Raw genomic sequence first — 24,352 nt, 5'->3', positions numbered from 1 at the left:
TGCGGTAATAAAAAAACCCTTTTAACTCTTTAAAAAAAATTCTCCTTATATAAACATAATACTTTAAAATCTATATTTTATCTTTAAAAACTTCCTCTAAATAAACTGAAAAAGAAATCGAATATCAATATTTTTTATTAAACAACCCAGGGGTGTGGTCGAGCGGTTGGGGCTCGTCCTCCCTTAAGCAACGTCCCAGGTTCGATCCGGGGTTGTATATGGAGCGCTTTAAAACCTGGGGCCAGCCATCCTGCCCTTTGAGACACCCACACGTTTGCGCAGGGAGATTAATCTGGACTGAGTAAAATGTGTAAAGGCCTGGGATACTTCATTGAAAATGCACGTAAAAAAAAATATTTTTTATTAAACTAAATTAAAAAATATACATTCTAATTTTAATTTTAAAATTTAAACCGTATAAATCTTTATATTTTTTTTTTCAAAAGTTTATTCCCTTAATATCAAATTATAGCTTGACCACTTCTGCCGTAGCCTTCCATGTAGTAGTGATATTGATGAATGCTTTTAAAGCTTTAAATTGACAATTAACTGTTTTATATGACCAAATAATTAACCTTCTCTCTCCTTATTTATTTTTTACCCTTGACTTTAACGACATGTCATTCCATGAAAGTGTAATGCCTGTTGCCATCACAAAAACGATTGATCGTTTGAAGCATTCCCTAATTTATAATTCAGAAGACAAGCCGTTCCTAGCATACTTGCTTCTCAGACCGTTCTGCAACAAGAAAGCTAGTGATTTGTGACTGGAAACTGGCACTTCCAGTCAACCCAAGATGGTAATTTTTTGAAATTCTCATTTTTCGCTCCCAAACAATGATTGATTTCAAATTCGAGATGCGTTTTCTCTTCTTCTACAATACCATCTGATTCTTGTTTTGGTGTTCCTGTGAGGGTAGTATTTATGGGCTACAAGGCTTTTGTTCTGGTCAGGTAAGACATATCGGTTCTGTTTGGTTCTCAGGATAATGATAGAAGAAAAAATTTTTAGGTGTCACTTATAATGTTTATCAATTCATGCCTTATGTGCGTAATTGACCCAAGACAACGAAAAAGTTATGCTTTTTTGGGATGATTTCATGAATTTAAGCTTTTCTTTTTTTATAATAGAGTTCGCCCTTGACTTTCAACGATTTCAGCTTAAATGCAGGAGGCTTCATCTCTGAAGGATAAAGTGACTGCTGTAGATAGGCATTTTGAACGAATTTGTGAGTCCTGGATTGGTCAGTTAGATTTCAGCCATAGGTTCTGTCAGAATAAGTGGGAATGATGATTTTTGAGGTTTCAAATGGATGATACAGTGTGCTTCTAGATGACAGCAGTATCGGATTAGCATATCTTAATGGAATGATTTTATCTCTTAGGTAATGCTTGTATCTTGACTTGATATTGTTGAAAGTTTGACAGAATTTTTGTTGTTAATTTGAATTTTGTGAATCCTCTGCTATACGTTTTTCTTTAACTAAATTTTTTTGAATTAAATATTTGTTTTGGTGCTATTCGTTGGACTAAACTTACTAAATCATGGCTTAAAATCACTAACTGAATAAGGAAAAAGAATTAACAATACCACATAGTCAACAGTTGCTCTAGAGGATTTGAACGATTATACTGAATTGTCACCTTTATGGAACAAGTGCTGGTGTAGCACTGCGCTATTAGGCAATGCTTTCAATCACTATGAAAAAGAGAATATAGAAAAACCAACTCTAATCTGCTGTGCATTGCATCCCTCCCCCTCGAACAACTAAGTCAATGATCATTCATCTCCCCCTTAGCTCCATCAGAAGAAGAGTTATTTCCACATGTCAAAACTATACAATTTATCTGTCTTACTCTGACTAGCTAGAGTGGGACAGACCATTGCTTTCCACTACATCTCATCTATGCTGTGTTTATATCAAAAAGATGGATTTCCTGAAGAGAGACACCACCCTCCCCTTAATTATGTGATGTCTTAGCTCATTTTTCTAATCATTCCATTGAACTTCCTATCCGTGGTTCCTTTCCATTGTCAATTACTTTTTTTCTTATAGCAAGGAAAATACAGATAGGAGTGAAATGGAGAAGCACATATGGCAACATATTGCCATGGTAGTTTTACGGTTACTTTAAAGAACTTAAACTTTATAACATTTATGTATTTTATTTCATAAATTTTACGTATAGGGATACATGTTTTTCGTAAGGTAATTACTTTATAAAAAATTATTAGATTAATAACAAATAATGACACTTTATAAAAATAGAAGCATATAGTATTTTTTATAAATAATATAATAAAATATTATTTTTAAATTAATATAATGGTATTATTTATTATTAAAAATAAATAATTCAATTATTTGTCATTAATTTAATATAATATCTTATTATATTAAAAAACAATAGTCAAATATTGCTGATTAGAGTTAATATTGCTCTGAATCAAACTTAAGCGATGGAAGATAAACACCTTGTAAATATTGAGAAGGTTTTGATACTCTTTCATTTTCAATTTTATGGTGCAATAAGGATTATGTCAATCTTTTACTTGCATCTTTTACTTTTCCTTTTATTAAATAGTTGCAAAAGTAGGCAATTTCATTTTTGCTCTCTTACTCTGGCACTACTTTCTTGGAAGGTTACCCTTTCCCAAGTCCTTTGGTCATTATTTTTGAACATTACTAGTTTTAATTTTGTGCCTTGCTTCCTAATTTACATTCTACCAGAAAAGTCTCGGTTTTATGCATGCGGGATTGATGCCTTTCTTGTCATAACTTCTAGAGACATAAGTAGTGATTGGGTATTGCTATTTTTGGTCCTATGGGCATTGGGATTAATCTCATAGAGACATTTTCTTCAGGACTCAGAAACGAATTGATGTAGAACCAATAGATATTGAGGGGATTTTGGGAAGAGAAACAAATTCTTAGATTAGGGAGAGAAACTAATTCTTAATTTTATTGCTCAAATAAATAATCAATGTCATAATAGATCTGTAAATGAAATAGAGAAACTAAATCCTAATTATAGAGTTTGAAATCTCAATTGCACTAGGATTTTAAGAACCCTAATTCAACTCTGACTAGGATTTATACAGTAAATAAAACAGTAAAATAAAATAAATTTTCTAAATTTTTCCCTACAATAGTTTTTCCTTCTTCAGGATTTCCTACATCAAAAACCCTTGCAATGCAAGGGTTCTTCATTCATCTGATTTTCCCTAGAGCTTGTTGTTCAGGACGTTTTTAGAACTAGAATAGCATTTTAAACATTTCCTCCAGAGAAACTCATCAACATCAATTGTTTGTACTTCATTAGTTTTGTTTGTACAGAGCTCATTTTTTTTTTAACTGAAGTTCTATCTACTTAAATTGCATTGCTAAAATGTTATGGAGCTGTGAATTGAAATTTTATGATATTTCTTTATTAAGGTTTGGAAAATATCTTAAATATGCCAACTAACATTGTCAACATGCAGACATTTATTTATCCAATAAAAAGCCATTGTTAATACTTGGATAGATAACCAAACTTGTGTGAACTGTTACTGTTTTTCTGATGTGAATTTTGTCCTATGCAATCCCTTAATTGAATGTTTTGCAATGCCCTATATATGGATATCAATTTAATGAATCAAAGGATGCACTTCTGAATCTGAGTTCATACTCACCATGTCAAATTATGTCCCAATTGATTTAATAGTCAGAATTCCATGAGTGAAAAACTATGTATCTTTTTTCACGCTTGTTGATTTTTTTTCCTCTGCCATCAATATGGGTTGCTTTGATCACTTAATTATGAGTGATCATGGAGATTTGTCATATTTCAGTTGCATCTCTTTTAACATTTTCTTTATTTCTCTGTGCTACATTCTAGTAGTGTTCAATGCCCCTTTTTTCCCAGATGAATATCTGCTGGGTCATTCGTTTGTGTGGATACGATCATTGGATTATGATTATAGAGAGGATTGGTCAACATAAATATCCACAAACTTGTGTCGATGTTATTATAACAACTTTATCTTTTAAGAATCTAGATGCATTGCTTTTATGATTACTAATAGCTTTGGTATAAATAGGAGGGCAGGTATTCTTGAGTTAGTTTTTGGACTGGTAGTTATTTTTTCACGTGTTATTGTTTGAAAATTGAACTATGAAGTGGATGTGATTGGAATTCAATGTTGATGAATTCTTTTATTTGTGTTATTGCCATTGTCTATATATTATAAAAGAGTTTTGGCTCAATATCTAACCTCAATAAATTTATTTAGCTCCAACTTCACTTGATTGTGTTGAATTTGGAGAAATCCCATTGTAGGTAGCTTGCTTTCAAATCTCTTGTGATTGTAATTTATGATTTCCTGCTGAATAATTAGACAAGGGGATTCAAGTTAGAAGAAAGGATTACTTTTAACATAAAACTGGTTGCTAAGACTTTAACAAGATCCAATAAGGGATTATGAAGAGAGTTAAAGATTTCAAACATAAAATGCAAATAACTCTTTTAAGTTATTTGATGATAGGATAGACAAAAGTGACAATCACAATTCACCAACTCATTCATTTAAGTTCAGTTCTCTTTTCTACACATGCTTGTGCTGTGTTTCTTTTCTTTTCTTTTTTAAGGTCACACTTTCGTTTTTCCAGCTAACTCCTCTTTTGTGAAGACTGAAGAGGGATTGAGGAAATACCTTTATTAGTTCAATTACAAAGAAGTGACAAGAAGATGGAGAATCTATTTCCACATTGAAACCTGCATGACCTAATGTTAGGAATGAGTATTCATGAATGAGTGACATAAAATTGTACAGATACACGTGACATAAAATTGTACAGATACGCAGCAAGTCTCTTTGTGAAAAATCCACTCTGTGAAATTTCGTCAGCATTTATTCCACTTTGTTATAATGTATTCAATATTGCGTGGTATCATATGGTGTTAGTTATTTACCTGACTTCCAAAACCACCATGTTATCTACTCTTCAACATCTAACTGTCTCACAAGTTGGATAAAGACTAGAAGCCCTTTTATAATGCAGGATATTTTGTAATTCTTGTTAATGGTGTTCTAACAGTCTGTCAAGGCATCCTTATTTGACTCATTTCCCAATACAACAGCATCCCTGGAAGGATGGTATTTCTGCTTTTGATGGGCCCAATGGTTCTGGCATTGCGGTTCCATGCAGATTTCGTGTCGTATTAGAATTTCTGTCTAGCTTAGTGATTGGAAATTTCTAATTAAATGTCATTTTATTAATGTTAGTTGATGCAAATTACTATATTGGAAAGGCCTCCATTTATAATTTGTTTATAGTATTGTGATTCTTGTTTGACATATTATAGCTTTAAAAGGCAAAAGATATGAGAGGGAGGAGACAGGAAATACAAATAAGCTTTATTGCTTTCATTTTGCTAGAATGTTATGACATGATGGTGATAGTTAAATTTGCTAGAACAATCAACTTTTTTGTGGCCTGGCTTTTATCAGATCTGATTACTAGTGATCAGGAAAATTGAATCAGAATTTAATATATGCAGAATTGTAATATATGGTGTCATATGACTCATATCAGTATCATGATCTGTCTTTTTGTAGGTACAATGTGTTCTGTTCATTCCCTAAAATGTTTGACTTCACCCACATCATATTTCAAGAGTACGCAACCAAATTTTGAATTTTTTATATATGAAAACTGATTTTTACATGTATTTTACTTTTAAAAGTAAACAATTAAAATTGCTTAAACTGAAGATGGAATCCATAATTGAGAGAAGTATATTGTAATAATCAGAATAAACTGCTTTCGGAAAGCAATTGTTAACCTCAAATATGGTATTGTAATTAGTCTTGTGTTGTGTATATATGATGCATTCATCTTCCTTGTGATCTATCCTTTAAATGGAAGGGCTTATTTTTCTTTGCTATGCTGGAGTTGTTGCGAGTTTTCCAGCACGTAATTGATTACACATTTCTTCACTTTCTATCATCCAGCAAGGTATCAATTAGACATGTCTACACTTTATTTTCTATGAAGACCTTTTTTTTTATTTGTTAAAGTGACTGAAACTTTGAAGTTGTAGCTGTTGCCTTTGTTGGACTGACTTTTTTTTTTTTTTTTTTTTTTCTTTCTAGTCTCTCCCCTCTCCAAAAAAAAATAATAATAATAAATAAATAATCTTTCCTTTTAGCATAAGAAAAAATTTTCCACACCTTCCTCTATTGTAAGGACAATTGGAGGGAAACGGATAAGTTTTAGATAACAGTGAGTTTGTGTTAGGGATCTGTTTTTAGTTTGTATCTCATTGGCGGATCCAACATTGAACTCTTTCTTTGATAAAATTGAAACTAAATAAGAATAAATAATATTTTTTAATTGATGTAAGATATTTAAATGTCAATATTAACTGAATGACTTAGTCATACATAGAGAGTATATTTAATAATATTAATAATAGTATAATTCTTGATAGTTTTTAGGATATTAGACGTAATTGAAAGATATTAGCATTATGTTTTTTACTTTTTCTTATAGCATTTTTTATATGTTGACTAAAAAAAAAAAAATTAGATCTGTCGTTGCTGCATCTGTTTACCTTAGTTATGGATGAATTGACCCATCATATTTAAGATAATTTCCCCATACTGCATGTTTTTTGTAAATGATATTATCTTAGTTAATGAAACTAGTGAAATGGTTTATTAATTGGAGTTGTAGAGAAGAACTCTTAAGAGCAATGGTTTTAAGTTAACTAGAAGTAAAATAAAATATATGCAATGCAAGTTTAGCTTCTAGGGAAAGGATGAAGCTGAAGTTCGTTTAGGTGGAGTTTTGGTACTTAAATACAATCAATTCAAGTATTTAGCTTTCATCATATGCAAAAGAATGGAACTATAGATGATGATGTAACTCATAGAATGAATATAGAATGGACGAAACCATAAGATCTCTAACAAAGTGTAACTTAAGTTCTATAAGAACAAAGTGTAACTTAAGTTCTATAAGACATTGGTCAGACTTTATATATTGTATGGGAGTGAATGTTGAGCATATATAGTACAACATATTCATAACTTAGTGTAGCAGAAATGCAGATGTTAATATGATGTTCGGTAACATGATAATGAATAAAAGTAGAAATGACTACAGATGTCAGAGAATTCATATAGCACATATTGGAGATAAAAGAAGAGATGACCGATTTAAATTGTTTGGTCATATCAAACGCATAATATCAAATGTCCCAACATAAGTGTAATGAGTTGGTAAAGGAAAGAGTGAGAAAGGGAAGGGAGGATATAAGATGATGTGAAGGAAAATAGTATCACAAGATTTACAAGTTTTAGATATTAATGTAGGCTTAATATCTAACAGAGTTAAATGAGAAAAAAATAAATTCATATGAAAGACCCTAACTAATTTAAAATAAAAACTTAATTGTTATTATCATTATATCATTTCAAATTTTGAGGTCCTAGACTTGCCTCATAAGAAACTTCACAAGTCTTGATAATAAAGCAAGCAATTCTTGGCTCTTACAAGAATTATTGTTTTATGCCATGTGGTTTTCTCAATGGAGGTTTTTTTCTTTGTTTGTTTTTAAAGAATATATGTGGAATCGAACGAAAAGAAAAGGAAAAAAAAAGTATAGAAAGAAATCCAAAAGGAATTCCAAATCAATTAATACGATTTTTTTTTTTATTATAAGGTTTGTTCTGGATCATGTGATTGCTTCATATGAGCTACCATTCTTAACTAACAACTTACAAAACTGTAAATGGGGAAGGAGAACAAAGTTAAAAAAATTATAGTGAGACGGTTTGAATTGCAGATCAGCTCTCAATCAACCAAAACTTTAATTATTCAAGGTAATGGCTAATAATGGCATTTTAATTTCCTCTCTTGTCCACAACATTAATTTTAATTAAGGTCCAAATGAGCTAACTACATCTTAATGGTTAGTTGAAACAAGAAAATAATAAAATATAAGAAAAATAATAATCAATTTATCTATATTGAAAATTATATTTTGAAGATTTTATTTTAACCATTATTATATTTAATAATTATTTATTTTATTCCTAATATTATAAGATTTCCTTAATTTTATTTTCTTAAAAAAATAAATATTAATAATTTTGCATGGCAGGGAAAGGATTAAAATTCTTGTCAGCAAGAAAAAAAAAAAAGGGATTTAAAGCGAGGAAAGATTAAAGATGAGGGCCCATTTGAATAAACCGATTTCGATTCCGACTTTTTTTGGCAAATCAAATGACTTTGTGATGTGATTACGAAAAAAATAAAAACTTTTATGAGTTTGACAGTCTGACCATCGATTATAGAAATTTTAGAAAATAAAAAAATTTTAAAAAAATTTTGACTAAAAATTAAAGAATAAATTTTCAATAGAATTATTAACGAATTACTTGGGAGTAAATTTCAACATAAATTTAGTTCAATATTGAAAAAATTGATACTTATTAAATAATTTTGAGATATGTTTGTTGACCAATTTTCCTATATAAGTTTAATATTTTATTTATTTTATAAAAAATAATTTATATATAAAAAATATTTTTTATAAAAATTATATTTTTAAGAAAATATTTTTATGAAATTGTTTTTTATTATTTAGTTGCAAGTTAAATTAATATTATGTGTTTATATTATACATATTAAGACATTTTATATCTTAATAAGATTATCAAAATCAAGAAAATAATTTAAAAGAAAATAAAAAGAAAATCATTTTTATAAAAAAAATTATTTTTTTTAATTAAGAAAATATTTTTCATCTTGAATATTTCAAATGCTAAAAAAATGCAAGCAAACAAAGGGACCTAAAAGTTTACTATTATATTAAAAATAAAATGAAATAAATGAGTAAGAGAGAAGAAACAAAAAAAAAAAAAAAAGTAGGAAAAAGGGAGTCCACCATTGCCTCTCTGTTTGCCACTTCCACCCAACACTCTCCTTGAGTTTATGTTTGAAAGTTGCAAGTTGAGCTATGAAACTCTAAACACATGCTACTCAAATCTTAAGAATTTTTTTTTTTTTTTTAAATCAAAGTCCTATCAAAAATATCCTCAAAATCAAATAATTAACCTTTGCTTAGGTCAGAAAAATACAATTAGACTAGTAGTAAGTGTGACTTTATTGGACAAGTGGATCATCCTTAATTACACCCTAATCAAGTTTATTGGGACCCAACCCTCCTTCAAATTGGTAGGGTCATCAATTAATCAATGCTGATTATGCCTAAGTTTCTTTGTACAGTTTCCTTGCCTTAATTCACTACAATAATGAAGCAGCCAAGATAATTCATTGCCCTAATTCACTACAATAATGGCAAATTAGAATTTTTTAGTTAATTACGACATGTATACATGTTAATAATAACAAAACGAAATTAGGGTTTGGTAATTTAGAATTAAGTATGATTAAACAATAATGATGGAGTAATAATATGTGTAATTTTCAGTATTAGAAGAAATTGACTCTGCATATATCCATGCATGTTGGACACAATTTCTTAAACAACTTGAAAAGCTTGGAGCCAAATTCATTACTTCAACCTTTTAAATGACATGAAGACACATTCACTAATCAAACAACAACCCACTTTCATATATTTCCTTCCAGGTTGGCTGTCACTCTTATCTTTTTTTCCTTCCCCGTACTTGGCTGCTTCTTCTAATGTGGCTCGGCTCATCCCAGTTAATTTCTTTTTTCTTTTTAAATTTAACATTTCCTTCTTCTAAAATATTTGCAGAAAAATTATTAATAATAATAATATCTAATGGGCTGGTATTAGCAGTAAAAGACTTTATATTTTTTAAGGTGGAATTGTTCGATCCTTTTGCTCATAATGGGCAGTGTGGCTGAAGCCACTTGCAGCCACAAAAGAAAGGAGCTGGAAAAACCGTTGGAATGAGTAGATTCAACTGCTTAAAAGTTAGTTGGATATACTTGGATGATCTTTATATTTCCACGAAAACAATATCTAACAGTCAACTCCTACCAGCCCTTTTCTCCAACATTTCTCTTTATCAAAGCCTTCATTTTTGTTTTTATATCCTTAAAATCAATAAGACCCCACACACCATCCCTCTCTCTCTCTCTCTCTCACACACACACACACTCTCTCTCAGTGACTCCATTGCTGCCTTCCTAGCTCCTTAAAACAACCATTTCATCACCCATGGAGGAACCCTCTTTCTGACATGGGCGTCGTTGACATGTCTAACCCACCCACTTCTCATACCAAAGACTTCTTCGCCTCTCCTGCTCTCTCTCTCAGTCTTGTAATTTCCCTCTCTTTTCCTCCATCTTCTTTTCATGTTTTTCCATCTGTTACCATTACCCATAACTTGGTTATTCTTTACTTTTCATTTTTCGCTTTAATGGCTACCATCTTCAATACCCACCAATATATCTATACTCCAATGAATATCTGTGTGTGCGTGTGTATTTACACATGTAGTTTTATGTATGTATCTGGGAGCAAATATTTATATTTGGTATATACATCGCATGTATAATTCTAATTGGATGTTCTTGCCGTTGCAGGCTGGAATATTCCGCAGTGCAAATGCAGCCGAGGCGGCAGAGGCTCCAGCAATGGAGGTGGAGGAAGGGGAAGAGGGAAGTGGAGGAGGAGAAGGAGAAAGAGGAAGAAGTGAAGGTACTATTGAGATTAGCAGTGAGAACTCAGGGCTTATGAGATCAAGATCAGATGATGAGTTTGAAGGGGAAGGAGAACATGATGATGGTGATGGTGATGGTGATGATGATGTAGGTGATGACAAGAAGAAGAAGAAGAGAAAGAAATATCACAGACACACCGCCGAGCAAATCAGAGAAATGGAAGCGTATGTGCTCTCTCATTTTCCAATATATTTATGTATAATTATATATATGAACAATAACTAATTTTGAACCATATGTGCATGGGGTTTGCTAATTGTAATTGATTATTAATAATTAAACTATGTAAATTTTATTGTTATTATTATTACTGTTATAAATTATATAAAGTTAAAGCCTAAAGATGACTCAGAATTGCACGGGGAAGTTTCTTTTTGCCTTTGTTTTTACATGCCAATGGCTATAAAAATAACCCAGAATCAAGAAACTTACACAAAAAAGCTTAAAATGTGGCCTCTCTCTTGATATTAATTTTCAGGTTATTTAAAGAGTCCCCACATCCTGATGAGAATCAAAGACAACAGCTAAGCAAGCAACTAGGACTTGCCCCTAGACAAGTCAAGTTTTGGTTCCAAAATCGAAGAACTCAAATTAAGGTACGTACATATATATATATATATATATATATATATATATATATATATATATATATATATATCTATATAATTTTCCCCTTATAAAAAAAATTTTAAATTACTGTGAAATATATGCTAACAATGGCATGACTGTGTATGTATTTTTCAGGCTATACAAGAGAGACATGAGAATTCTTTATTGAAAACAGAAATGGAGAAGCTTAGAGAGGAAAATAAGGCCATGAGAGAGACCATCAATAAAGCTTGCTGCCCCAACTGTGGCATGGCTACCACTACCAGAGAAACTTCTTTGACAACTGAGGAACAACATTTACGTATTGAAAATGCCAAACTCAAAGCCGAGGTTAGAATTAATCAAAATTAATTACAAGAATTTAATTATTTATTTTTTAATTTTGACTTAATGCAAATCATATATAATCTTAGGTGGAAAAACTTCGAGCAGCTCTAGGAAAGCACCCTCCAGGGGCAGCGCCCTCATGTTCTGCCGGAAATGAGCCAGAGAACAGAAGTTCATTGGATTTTTACACTGGAATTTTTGGGCTGGAGAAGTCAAGAATCATGGAGATCGTTAATCAAGCAATGGAAGAGTTGACGAAAATGGCTACTGCTGAGGAGCCACTGTGGATTAGGAGCGTTGAGACAGGTCGTGAAATTCTTAATTATGATGAGTATATGAAGGAGTTTGGAGTTGAAAATACAAGCAGTGGAAGGCCAAAGAGGTCCATTGAGGCCTCCAGAGAAACTGGAGTTGTGTTCGTGGATCTTCCAAGACTTGTTCGGAGTTTCATTGATGTGGTAATTAATTAAGGAATTCTTTACAAAATTTATTATATATTTTATTATTCACCTTCTATGTTTTTAACTGAATTACAAAATTTTTTATATGTTTTATTTATTTTCTGTGGTTATTCATAGACTTTCTATAATCACTACAACAAAGAATATTTGTTAATTAAGAGGCATTAATTAAACAGCATGTTTCAGATTAATGATGTCTTTTATAAATGAGTTTAATTAATTTCTTAATTGTTTCTTGCAGAATCAGTGGAAGGAGATGTTTCCATGCTTGATATCAAAGGCAGCCACAGTTGATGTTATCTCCAATGGAGAAGGTCCTATGAGAAATGGAGCAGTGCAGTTGGTGAGTTGTATATTTGGGTGCTATTCATTTTTAGATTAAGTTAACAAAATTATTTTATTTGTAAAATAATTATGAATAAATATATAATTTAATTTTTATTTATTATTTTATATTTATATAATTATAAATAAATAAAAATATAAATAATATAGAGTAATTTAATTTACAAATAATGTGGTAGATGAAAAATCAACATCAAGTTTAGTGAAGACAAAATTAAGGGGATCGAATGGGAGTGGGATTTTTTATTTTTTACATAAAAAAAAAACCTGCAATCAATGAATATGCATTGTGATGACCCATTTCCTTTCACATTGGATATGAACAAAAATTCTTTTGTTAAGATAAGGAGCCTTTTGTCTGTTTCCTAAACCACCCATAATTGATAACTGCTTCAGCAAAAGGTCAAGAATCTTTGCAATTTAGACATCACTGCTTTATGTAGGTGGCCCATGGCTAATCTCTAGACATTGGCCTGGAGAGAAAAGAAAAAAACAAATAGAAAGAACAGTGTCTAAGATAAATTATAATAGTCATTTAATGTACTGATGTGTTTTTCAAAATAAATTGGTTGCAGATGTTTGCAGAGGTACAAATGCTCACACCAATGGTGCCCACCAGAGAAATATATTTTGTCCGATATTGCAAGCAACTAAGTGCAGAGAAATGGGCAGTTGTTGATGTTTCCATTGATAAAGCAGAAGATAATATTGATGCCTCCCTTGATGTTATCTCCAATGGAGAAGGTCCTATGAGAAATGGAGCAGTGCAGTTGGTGAGTTGTATATTTGGGTGCTATTCATTTTTAGATTAAGTTAACAAAATTATTTTATTTGTAAAATAATTATGAATAAATATATAATTTAATTTTTATTTATTATTTTATATTTATATAATTATAAATAAATAAAAATATAAATAATATAGAGTAATTTAATTTACAAATAATGTGGTAGATGAAAAATCAACATCAAGTTTAGTGAAGACAAAATTAAGGGGATCGAATGGGAGTGGGATTTTTTATTTTTTACATGAAAAAAAAAAAAACCTGCAATCAATGAACATGCATTGTGATGACCCATTTCCTTTCACATTGGATATGAACAAAAATTCTTTTGTTAAGATAAGGAGCCTTTTGTCTGTTTTCTAAACCACCCATAATTGATAACTGCTTCAGCAAAAGGTCAAGAATCTTTGCAATTTAGACATCACTGCTTTATGTAGGTGGCCCATGGCTAGTCTCTAGACATTGGCCTGGAGAGAAAAGAAAGAAACAAATAGAAAGAACAGTGTCTAAGATAAATTATAATAGTCATTTAATGTACTGATGTGTTTTTCAAAATAAATTGGTTGCAGATGTTTGCAGAGGTACAAATGCTCACACCAATGGTGCCCACCAGAGAAATATATTTTGTCCGATATTGCAAGCAACTAAGTGCAGAGAAATGGGCAGTTGTTGATGTTTCCATTGATAAAGCAGAAGATAATATTGATGCCTCCCTTGTCAAGTGCAGAAAACGCCCCTCTGGCTGCATAATTGAGGACAAATCAAATGGTCACTGCAAGGTATACTCCTTGTAGAGAGACAACAAGAATCATGCTTTTAGATTATTCAAATTGTTTGCATAGCATTTACAGCAATAATTCTGTTTTTATTCCTTGAAAACATTGTTCTGCTCTAGTTACATTCATCTAATAAAAATAAAAAAAAAATCATACAAGTTCATGACAATATTTTCAGGTGACATGGGTAGAGCACTTGGAATGCCAGAAAAGTACAGTTCATACAATGTACAGAACAATTGTGAATAGCGGTCTAGCTTTTGGTGCAAGGCATTGGGTAGCAACATTGCAGCTCCAGTGTGAACGGATTGTATTCTTCATGGCAACCAATGTTCCTACAAAGGATTCAACTGGTAATTAAAAGCCCTGACTAGCTTATCTCCATTTCACTACTGGATATCTATCCAAGGCATGTTTTCTAACTAGATTTGTGGGAAAATAGGTGTTGCAACTCTGGCTGGAAGGAAAAGTATTCTCAAACTGGCACAGAGAATGACTAGGAGCTTTTGCCGTGCGATTGGAGCATCAAGCTTTCATACATGGAACAAGGTTACAAGCAAAACAGGAGATGACATAAGGCTTTCCTCCAGGAAGAACTTAAATGACCCCAGTGAGCCAACTGGAGTGATCTTGTGTGCAGTTTCTTCTGCATGGTTGCCAGTCTCTCCTCATGTTCTGTTCGATTTCTTGCGAGATGATGATCATAGAAATGAGGTATATATATGATTCCTTCGGCTAAATTATACAGCAATGCAGAATTGCTTGATCCTCAATGATGTTTTTTCTGCTAAAATTTTAGTGGGATATCATGTCTAATGGAGGTCCAGTGCAATCCATTGCAAATTTAGCCAAAGGACAAGATAGAGGCAATGCAGTAACTATACAAGTGCGTAATCTTCTCAACCTCAGAAATAAATCTTTCTTTCTCTATTTATGACTCTGAATTACTAAGAATTTTTTCAAATGCAGGCAATGAAATCAAAAGGGAATCCTATGTGGGTACTGCAAGATTGCTGCACAAACGCTTATGAATCCATGGTAGTGTACGCTTCTGTGGATATAAATGGAATGCAATCTGTGATTACAGGATGTGATTCAAGCAACATCGCTGTATTACCTTCAGGATTTTCAATTCTTCCTGATGGACTCGAATCAAGGCCCTTAGTGATCACTTCTAGGCAAGAGGAGAAGGGTACAGAAGGAGGATCCCTGTTGACAATGGCATTCCAAATCCTAACAAATACCTCCCCCACAGCCAAACTATCCACGGAATCTGTGGAGTCTGTTAACACACTTATATCCTGCACATTGCGGAATATTAAGACAAGTTTGCAATGTGAAGATAGTTGATCACCCTTAGTTTGTTAGTTAGACAGACAACTAATTAATTGTAAAATTTATAGGATCCTAGGTTCGTTTTTATTTTTTTTCCTTATTTATTTTTTTTCCCTCCAGATTTTAGATTTTGATAGAGGGATGTTTTTATATGGGTTTGCTTTATTGTTTGTGGTTGGAGTGGAGAGCTTGGAGCCAGATGCATTTCTCTAATTCAGCATTCTGGAGGAGTGAGGGGGAGATGTGGTTTACAAACTTTATAAGTCGAGAAGAGTGAAATATTTTCATGTATAGAAAGAATATTTGTCAATGTCATTTTGTGGTTGTTTCAGTTGCGATCTTTATCAAATTCACCATCTGAAAATGCTTAAAGCAAGCACAGAAAGTGAAACCACAAAAGAAATGTTTCATGTTGATTTGGCCCACAAAGAATGTGCAGCTCTAATGCATAAATTTATGATCCCATAAGTGAACATATCTCCCAGAAGGGTGTATCAGGTCAAATGACATTAGCATGTCAGTGTTGCAAAATGCTAGAATATGCAAGAAGCACAAGTCAGAGATTTGCTTCTCAATCTTTACTTATGATGTGAATCTACTACTTTTTACTACCATTGTTGTTTCCTTTCCAATTCTAACAAATTATGATTAAGTGAAATGCTTCAGATAAGGACAGAATACAAAGAATGTTCTGCTAAGTGATCCTCCAGTAAGTCACAAAACAACCAAGCTTAGCATAATCATGCAGTGATGCATTAGTTTGATAGATGAGAGTAGATGCAGATAAGCAATATAGGGATAATTGCAGGGATGCTAGTTGAGCATCCCCAGTGTACAAGTGGTATGCATTTAACCATGCAAATAATGCAAGCATGCACAGCCAGAAGAAGCATGAGATATATTGATAGCCATTTAAAATGTGAACACCCCTTTTACTGCTGAGAAAAACAAAAATTCAGTGTAAAATTTTGCATTTCAAATTCCACCAACTGCTTATAGGTTCCCTGACCCCTATCACTGACATTAAGGTCAAGGTTAATAGAAGGACTCCCCGATGTCAACATATTGTTCACTGAAGGTTACTACAAGCTAAAGATACAAAAACACCAGAATCTTATGAGTTCTAAGTGACTACCAAATCCTTTCATCAAGTGATCATATACTTCAAATGTCTTTCATTTAATTGGGCATAGTCCTAAAGTTTCAACTCGGATAAAGGAGGAGAGTCGCGGTAGGTGACAATCAGCGTAAAAATTTCGTCACACCTTATGATATGAGTCCTGAAGTTTCAACCTTTCACAACTTCCTACTAAATCCAGCCAGGTTAGAGGTTCAAGAAAACCAGCTCTAATTTAAGACCAGAATATATATGTATTTTTTTTTTCTTTTGGTCACATGCATCATTTTTATTCATTCTCAATTTCATTATTTTTGCTAAAATTCACATATTTTTTCAGAATCTTCCTGTCTAATTCTCAAAACCAATTGAAGCAGCAGTAACCCAATCCAGAAAATTAACTGTAAAAAAATTTCGTTGTTTTTTTTTTTTTAAGGAAGAAAGAAACTAAGTCATTCATTTTCATCAATGGCATACAAAAAGAAAATACTGTGATGAATTAAACACGCACACTAATCCTGCTGTTTCTTGGAAACAACAGGAATCAACCACAGCCATGAAAATCTGAGAAATTCACAGGAAATAAACTTACAAGGAGAAAGATTTAAAAAAAAAAATAAAATGCAGGGAGAAAAGATCAGTCAAAGTCATAACCGTCACCATAATAATGTCACCTTTAAGTCATTTCACTGAGCCCCTGATTATATTCAGTTCTCCATTCCATTAATAGTGAAGAAAGAGATGATTCTCCTTAATTTCAATTACTGTACATGAGTATATATATACAATTGATTCCTATAATTGTGTTCTACTAATTAGGAAGAAATCTTAAATAAGAAATCCTAAATAGGAATACAGAATATACAGAGAAATAATATAGTAATTGACTTTCCATAATACTCCCCCTCAAGTTAGAGCATAGATGTTAATCATGTCAAACTTGTTACAAATGTAGTCAATCCTAGCTCCATTCAGAGCTTTTGTGAAAATATCTCCTAACTGCTCTCCAGTTTTGATGTGTCCTATTGAGATGATCTGTTGTTAAATCTTTTCACGAACAAAGTGACAATAAATCTCAATATGTTTGGTCCCCTCATGAAACACCGGATTAGAAGCAATATGGAGAGCAGCTTGATTATCACACCACAATTTCGCAAGCAGAGAGGTCTTAAAACCTATCTCATCTAGCAATTAAAGTATCCACATTACCTCACATACTGATTGTGCAATGGCTCTGTATTCCGATTCAGCACTAGATCGAGAAACTACACTCTACTTCTTGCTTCTCCAATACACCAAATTTCCTCCAACAAAAACGTAATATCCAGTAGTTGACCTCCTATCAACCTTAGATCCAGCCCAATCCGCATCTGAAAGAAATTCAACATTCAAATGCCCATGATTACCATATAACAAATCTTTTCCTGGAGCGCCCTTCATATAACACAAGATTTGTCCCAAGGCTTCTCAATGAGCAACAGTTGGAAAAGACATAAATTGACTTACCACACTAACGGCAAAAGCAATGTCAGGACGAGTGACTGTAAGGTAGTTCAATTTTCCTACCAATCTTCTGTATCTCTTTGGATCTTCAAACAACTCACTATCCCCTGCTAACAGTTGTAAATTTGGAGTCATTGGTGTACAGTAAGGCTTAGCACCTAATTTTCCTGTCTCTGTCAATAGATCGATGACATATTTTCTTTGAGACAAGAAAATAACCTTCTTACTTCTCATAACTTCAATACCCAATAAATACTTTAACAAATCCAAGTCTTTGGTCTGAAATTGAGTTTGGAGGAAGGTTTTAAGAGATGAAATACCTGCAGTCACCCCAGTGATGACAATGTCATCCACATAGACTACCAGGAGAATTAAACCAGCCTCAGATTGCCTATAAAATACTGAGTGATCACACTTACTCTTTTGCATACCACATTCCTATACTGTTTTACTGAATCTCCCAAACCAGGCCCTAAGACTTTGTTTCAAGCCATAAAAAGACTTTCAAAGCCCACAAACTTTACCCAACTCCCCCTGAGCAACAAACCCAGGTGGTTGCTCCATATACACCTCCTCCTGAAGATCACCATGAAGGAAAGCATTCTTGATATCCAATTGGTGCAGGGGCCAATCATATGTAGCTGCTAAAGAGATAAACAAGCGAACAGAAGTAAATTTAGCTACAGGAGAAAAAGTGTCAGAGTAATCAACCCCATATGTCTGAGCATATCCTTTTGCCACAAGGCGTGCTTTTAACCTAGCCACAGAACCATTAGGATTTACCTTTACTGTAAATACCCATTTGCAACCAATAGCTTTCTTACCAGTGGGCAAAGGCAACAATTCTCATGTACCATTAGCATCTAAAGCCTCCGTTTCCTCTTTCATAGCAACAAACTAGCCAGGATGAGACAGTGCCTCACCAACAGTATTAGGGATAGGAACAGAGTCTAAAAAAGTAACAAAACACTGAGAACAAGAAGACAATTGGTTATAAGAAACAAAAGAAGAAATAGGGTAAGTGCATGCACGCTTACCTTTACGAAGAGCAATGGGTAAGTCTAGGTCAGAATCATGACCAGTATGAAATACAGGATCTCACAACAAAGTAGCTAATGGAGGATCTGAGTCAAGAATCTCCAATCTTCTAGAATAAACATGAACAACGGGAGGTCGAGTAAGTCTAGAGACAGAAGAAACGAGCTGTGGGAGAGGACTAGACATTGGTTGGACAGTATATATTAAGATATCATCCTCCTTCCCCGGACTCTCATACACAGATGATTGAGGAAAGAATGGAGTGCACTAAAAAAATGTGACATCTGCAAAAACAAGATAACGATTAAGAGTAGGAGAGAAACAGCGATACCCTTTTTGGAGTCAGGAGTACCCAAGGAAGACACATTTGAGAGACTTCAGATCCAATTTAGTAACCTATGGACGAACATCACGCACAAAACAGGTACAAAAAAAAAATACGGGGTTCAACAGGGAACAAAGATTTTGTAGGAAACAAAGCAGTATAAGGAATATCCCCATTAAAAACAGAAGACGACATACGATTAATCAAAAAACATGCCGTAGAAACCGCATCCGCTCAAAAGTGTTTAGGAACTTTCATATGAAAAAGAAGAGCATGAGCTACCTCAAGAAGATGCCGATTTTTTCTTTCGGCCACGCCATTTTGAGATGGAGTATCAACACAGAAAGACTGATAAAGAATGTCATTTTGTGTCATATAAGACTGAAATTGTGCTGAAAAATATTCTTTGGCATTGTCATTTCTTAATATACGCACATAAATATTAAATTGAGTTTTGATTTCATTACAAAAGGCACAAAAAATAGAAAACAACTCAGAATGATTCTTCATTAAATATAACCATGTAACACGAGATTAATCATCAACAAAAGTAACAAAATAACGAAATCAAGTTTTAGAAGTAATAAAACAAGGATCCCAAACATCAGAATGAACTAACTCAAAAGGGAATGAAGCCCGTTTATTGACTCTAGACACAGAAGGCAAACGATGATGTTTTGCAAACTGACATGACTCACATTCTAGTACTGATAAAGACTGAAACTGAAGACACAGCTTTTTCATGGTAGACAAAAAAGGATGACCAAATCTACAATAAACTTCAAGAGGTGTTAAGGTACTAGAGCAAACAAGCGACCGCGGTACATGATTTTTCAGAATGTAGAGAGCACCTGACTCACGTCCTCTACCAATAATCTGCTTCGTCGTAAGATCCTGAAACAAACACTGGTCAGGAAAAAAGAAAACAGAACAATTTAAGGTACGAGTAAGTTTACTAACAGAAAGTAGATTAAAAGAGAATTTTGATAGACACAAAACAGATGATAAAGAAATTGACAAATTCAGGTTCGCAGTTCCAAAACCCATGACACAAGAAGTAGAACCATCAACTAAAGTAACAATAGAGGAAGTGAGATTAGATTGAAAAGCAGATAGAAGACTAGAATTACCTGTCATGTGATCTGTCGCACTAGAATCAATAACCCATTTGGATGAGAAAGGCACAAGGCATGCAGTGGATTTACCTGACTCAGCGATAGTAGTGACAAGGGAACTGGTAGGCTTTAGAGATGCCTGATACTGGAAAAACTGTGCAAAATCCTCTGCAGATATCAAAACAGTTTTCTCAAAGGAAGATACTGTAGAATCCACTGCTGCCATATTTGCTATCTGTGATCCCTGATTTTTTCTCTGAAGTTGCAGACAATTGTATTTTGTATGGCCAGGCTCATGACAATAATAACAAATGACTCCTTTTGAGTCCTGATTAGAACTAACCTCCCCATTACGCTGATTACCTCTGTTGTCTGTAATTCTTCCTCTACTTCCTCTTCTATTACCCTGTTGTCCATTTGGATTACGGCTAATAAGAGCATTACTTGCAGGCTGTGAAGATTGAGTACTCTCTGTACGAAGAACCCGTGTGAACGTTTCATGCAAAAAGGAAATCTCAGAACTGGAGAGAATCTGAAATTTGACAGTCTGATACTCTGAAAGAAAGCCTGCAAGAAAAATCATAACAGCCAGTTGTTCCTGTTGGGCCTGCTGAACTTTCACATCAGGACTAAAAGGAAACAATACATTAAGTTCCTCATATACCCGTTTAAAATCTATAAAATAAGTCGTGAGAGACTTATCCTCTTTCTCAACACGCTAGAATGCCTTACAAATATCATAAATACGGGAGATATTCCCTTTACCAGAATACAGAAAATCTAAGTAATCCATCAATTCCTTAACAAATTCACAGTGATTAATTAAACTAATTACCTCACTGTGAATCGAGTTCCGAAGCTGCAAAAATAACCGAGCATCCTCCCTTAGTCAAGTTTGCCATGTATCATCAGTAGGTGGGTCTTTAGTAAGGTGATCATCCTTATCAATGCTACGCAAATAGATCCTAACAGTCTTACTCCACTCCAGGTAATTCGAACCATTAAATTTGTGCTCCGTGATCTTAGTCATCACCGGAATCACAACAGAAATAACAATCTTATTGTCTGCCATTTGTTGAGACAAAGAAAACTAACCGAAACGCTAATCCAAAGTGCTTACAGCCGCAAAATAACCCAAAATCACAAATCAAGCAAATACTGAATAGGATCTGAGAGCCAAACCTCAGAAGTCCTTTAATAGTATACTGGACCAGGCAACAACACACAGTGGTGGAATGAGGGGGTTGAGGCCAAACCGGCGATGTTGATCGGAGTCGAAAAAGCCGGCAGACGCGCCTCCATGCGCCGGCGAGTTAAGAAACGGCGAGAATCTGAGTTGGGCGTGTGAGCCTCACGCGCTTGGATTCCGGGGACCGGATCAGAAGGGACGGCCGGTCGACGGCCAAGGACTCTCCTGAGCTAGGTGGTGAGAACAAATAGTCACCCTAGATAGATGACCTAAGGTAACAGTGGGTTTCAGTCCAGAAACAGACGGGAAAGAAATTCCAGATTTAGATTCCTTAATGAACCTACTCTGATACCATGAAGAAAGAGATGATTATCCTTAATTTCAATTAATCTGTACATGGGTATATGTACACAATTGATTCCTATAATTGTGTTCTACTAATTAGAAAGAAATCATAAATAAGAAATTCTAAATAGGAATACAAAATATACAAAGAAATAATATAGTGATTGACTTTCCACAACAAATGGCAAGCCCCATAATCATCATGGAAGTTTTCAAGAACATTGATAATTTCAGAAAAGTTTTTGCTCACGAATTCGTGCCAGCCATCAGATTGGTGGGGCCCACCAATGTAATGAATGGCATAAATTCGTGCATTCATGAATTCACACTGCATAGCCCAGCTTGATAATTTCACTTCATGTTTACACCCATTATTACAACTCTTCAGCCATCATAGCAATCTCATCTTCACCAAAATCCATCAAAATAGGCTGAATTCAAACACTCTCAACTCAACTCAACTAAATCTTTATCCGAAAAAATTTGGGGTCGGCTATATGGATTCGCTTTCTCCACTCTGAACGATTTTTGGTTAAATTCTCAGAAATGTGTAATGCTTCTAGATCATGTTGTACTACTCTCCTCCAAGTCAATTTAGGTCTACCCCTTTTTTTCTTTCTATACTCTAACCTAATGTGCTCTACTTGTCTAACTGGAGCCTCCGTATGTCTACGCTTCACATGACCAAACCACCTCAATCTCCCTTCTCTCAACTTATCTTCAATTGGCACCCCTCCTACCTTTTCTCTAATACTCTCATTACGGACTTTATCTAGTCTAGTATGACCACTCATCCACCTTAACATTCTCATCACTGCAACTCTTATCTTTCTTAGCTACAGCCTAATATATATCATACCTATTGCAGAACAGAACACTTCAATACAGAGTTGCAAAAAAATTAAGTCACCAAAATCACAAATGAGCAACAAGAGACTCCAGTCCGCTGTATAAGTGTTGCTCTTGCACAACTCGTCACATAACAAGCAAATAGCACCATAAAACCAAAACAGAAACATAAAATTTGGAATCACAAATGATTAACAATGTACCAAACCATTTGAAACCAAAGAGAAAATTCCATAGAGACTTATTTATACACAATTAATACCCATCAAAATAGCAGAACACAACTTTAAAATCAACCCCAGTTCCAATGCAGAATTATAGGACAGACATGAAACGTTTCACATCGGATACACAAAAATGAAATTGAAATCCTAAAACAACCAACTACATTACAAATTTAAATATATTGCAAATGAGCAACCAAAATACATTCAACCTTTTTAAATTTAATACTGATCACAAAGCCCATCAAAAGTGAGTAAAATAGAAAATTTAATTTGAAGTCAAGAATTTCATATTTAAATACAACTCCAAAACACAATCCAAGTTAGCAAATTAAGAGCAGCCTTCTTCTCTTGTTGAGACTCCTAGGCTCCTCGTGCCTCTCCTCTGCCAACTCAAACATACACACAAAGCCCCAATATAGATATTTTAATTTCCCAGGGGAAAAAATAAATCAAATTAATACTGAAATTGAAACAATCATATCAACTATCAAACATATTCAATTTCACGAACATTAAATTGCATTAAAATCCAAATATCATCAAGGAATTAAACATCAAAGTACTTCTCAAAAATTCACAAAAAAAGCACAATTACATCACCATAGGAATCATGTTAAGCTTTCTGTTCTTCTTGAGACTCCAGTGGAATTCCAAGCTCCTGAGGCGCCGCTCCCTCTTCATTCCCTTTCGTTTCCTTCTTCTTCCTAGGCGGTACTGGCACAGCAATAAAAGCCTTGGTCTTGCTAATGGGTCTGCTCTTTTCAAGCTGGACAAGGTCGCCAACCTTGAACTGGTTCTCAGGGTCATGAGCCTGAAACTTCTTCTTCTTCCTCACCCGTCTCTTGTACTTGGGATGCGGGGCCAACCGGGTTACCTCAACAGACACCGTCTTGTCATTGGTTGCACAAACCACTCTGCCTTGCATTGACCTCATGGCTCTGATTGGAGGGAGAAAAGTGAAGGGCTTAGGAGGTTGAAGGGACAGAGAGGAAGTGGGTTCTGACAAGTGAGAGAGAGGGGTTGTGCCATTGAGGAAAGGGGTGGAGAGAGTGAGCGAATTGAGTGAGGATGTGAGGTACATTGTTTTCCCAGTGAGATTGGGACCTGGCGATAACGGATGAGTTATCTACTCATCTTTGTGGATTGGGTGTTGTTTGGGGATGGATGTGAGATTGCCGTTTGGTTGGAATTGGCACAAAGGCATTCGGTTCGGGTTTAGCCCACAAAATGGTAATGGAATCATGGACTGTAAAAGCTCGAGGAAGGAGCTTGGCAATTTTTGGCCTTCAGGAAC

General features: G+C 34.0%; 2 protein-coding genes and 1 long non-coding RNA gene across 6 annotated transcripts; 2 read left to right on the top strand and 1 right to left on the bottom strand.

Annotated features, from left to right (window-relative positions):
* The first annotated feature begins 722 nt into the window (after positions 1-722).
* On the top strand, positions 723-4,955 carry LOC110645936 (uncharacterized). The gene is made up of 3 exons (XR_009150041.1): positions 723-800; positions 1,161-1,385; positions 4,653-4,955. It is a non-coding gene; the product is annotated as an uncharacterized LOC110645936 (long non-coding RNA).
* A 5,134-nt stretch (positions 4,956-10,089) lies between these two features.
* Positions 10,090-15,681, top strand: LOC110645938 (homeobox-leucine zipper protein GLABRA 2). The gene is given in 12 exon segments (XM_021799212.2): positions 10,090-10,309; positions 10,575-10,876; positions 11,191-11,308; positions 11,457-11,651; positions 11,735-12,106; positions 12,351-12,452; positions 13,809-14,018; positions 14,194-14,368; positions 14,458-14,729; positions 14,815-14,901; positions 14,985-15,338; positions 15,340-15,681. Coding segments are annotated over 12 exon segments (2,304 nt in total). The 5' UTR covers positions 10,090-10,228; the 3' UTR covers positions 15,376-15,681.
* Positions 13,734-24,235, bottom strand: LOC110645941 (30S ribosomal protein S17, chloroplastic). 4 transcript variants are annotated; one of them, XM_058149978.1, is made up of 2 exons: positions 23,654-24,235; positions 13,734-13,981 (listed from the first exon to the last, which is right to left on the bottom strand). In XM_058149978.1, exon 1 carries the CDS (start codon positions 24,137-24,139, stop codon positions 23,672-23,674), a length of 468 nt encoding a protein of 155 aa, XP_058005961.1. In that variant the 5' UTR covers positions 24,140-24,235; the 3' UTR covers positions 13,734-13,981; positions 23,654-23,671. The 4 variants fall into 4 exon arrangements, with proteins under 4 accessions (XP_058005961.1, XP_021654909.2, XP_021654908.2 ...); XM_021799217.2 differs by having other exon boundaries at positions 23,659-24,235; XM_021799216.2 differs by lacking the exon at positions 13,734-13,981 and adding an exon at positions 23,217-23,440 and having other exon boundaries at positions 23,654-24,234.
* Positions 24,236-24,352: the final 117 nt, after the last annotated feature.

Source organism: Hevea brasiliensis, chromosome 1, assembly GCF_030052815.1.
Source record: "Hevea brasiliensis isolate MT/VB/25A 57/8 chromosome 1, ASM3005281v1, whole genome shotgun sequence".
Taxonomy (NCBI): Eukaryota; Viridiplantae; Streptophyta; class Magnoliopsida; order Malpighiales; family Euphorbiaceae; genus Hevea; species Hevea brasiliensis.
Note: the sequence above shows the minus strand (reverse complement) of the source record. Positions and strands in the feature narration are given on the sequence as shown.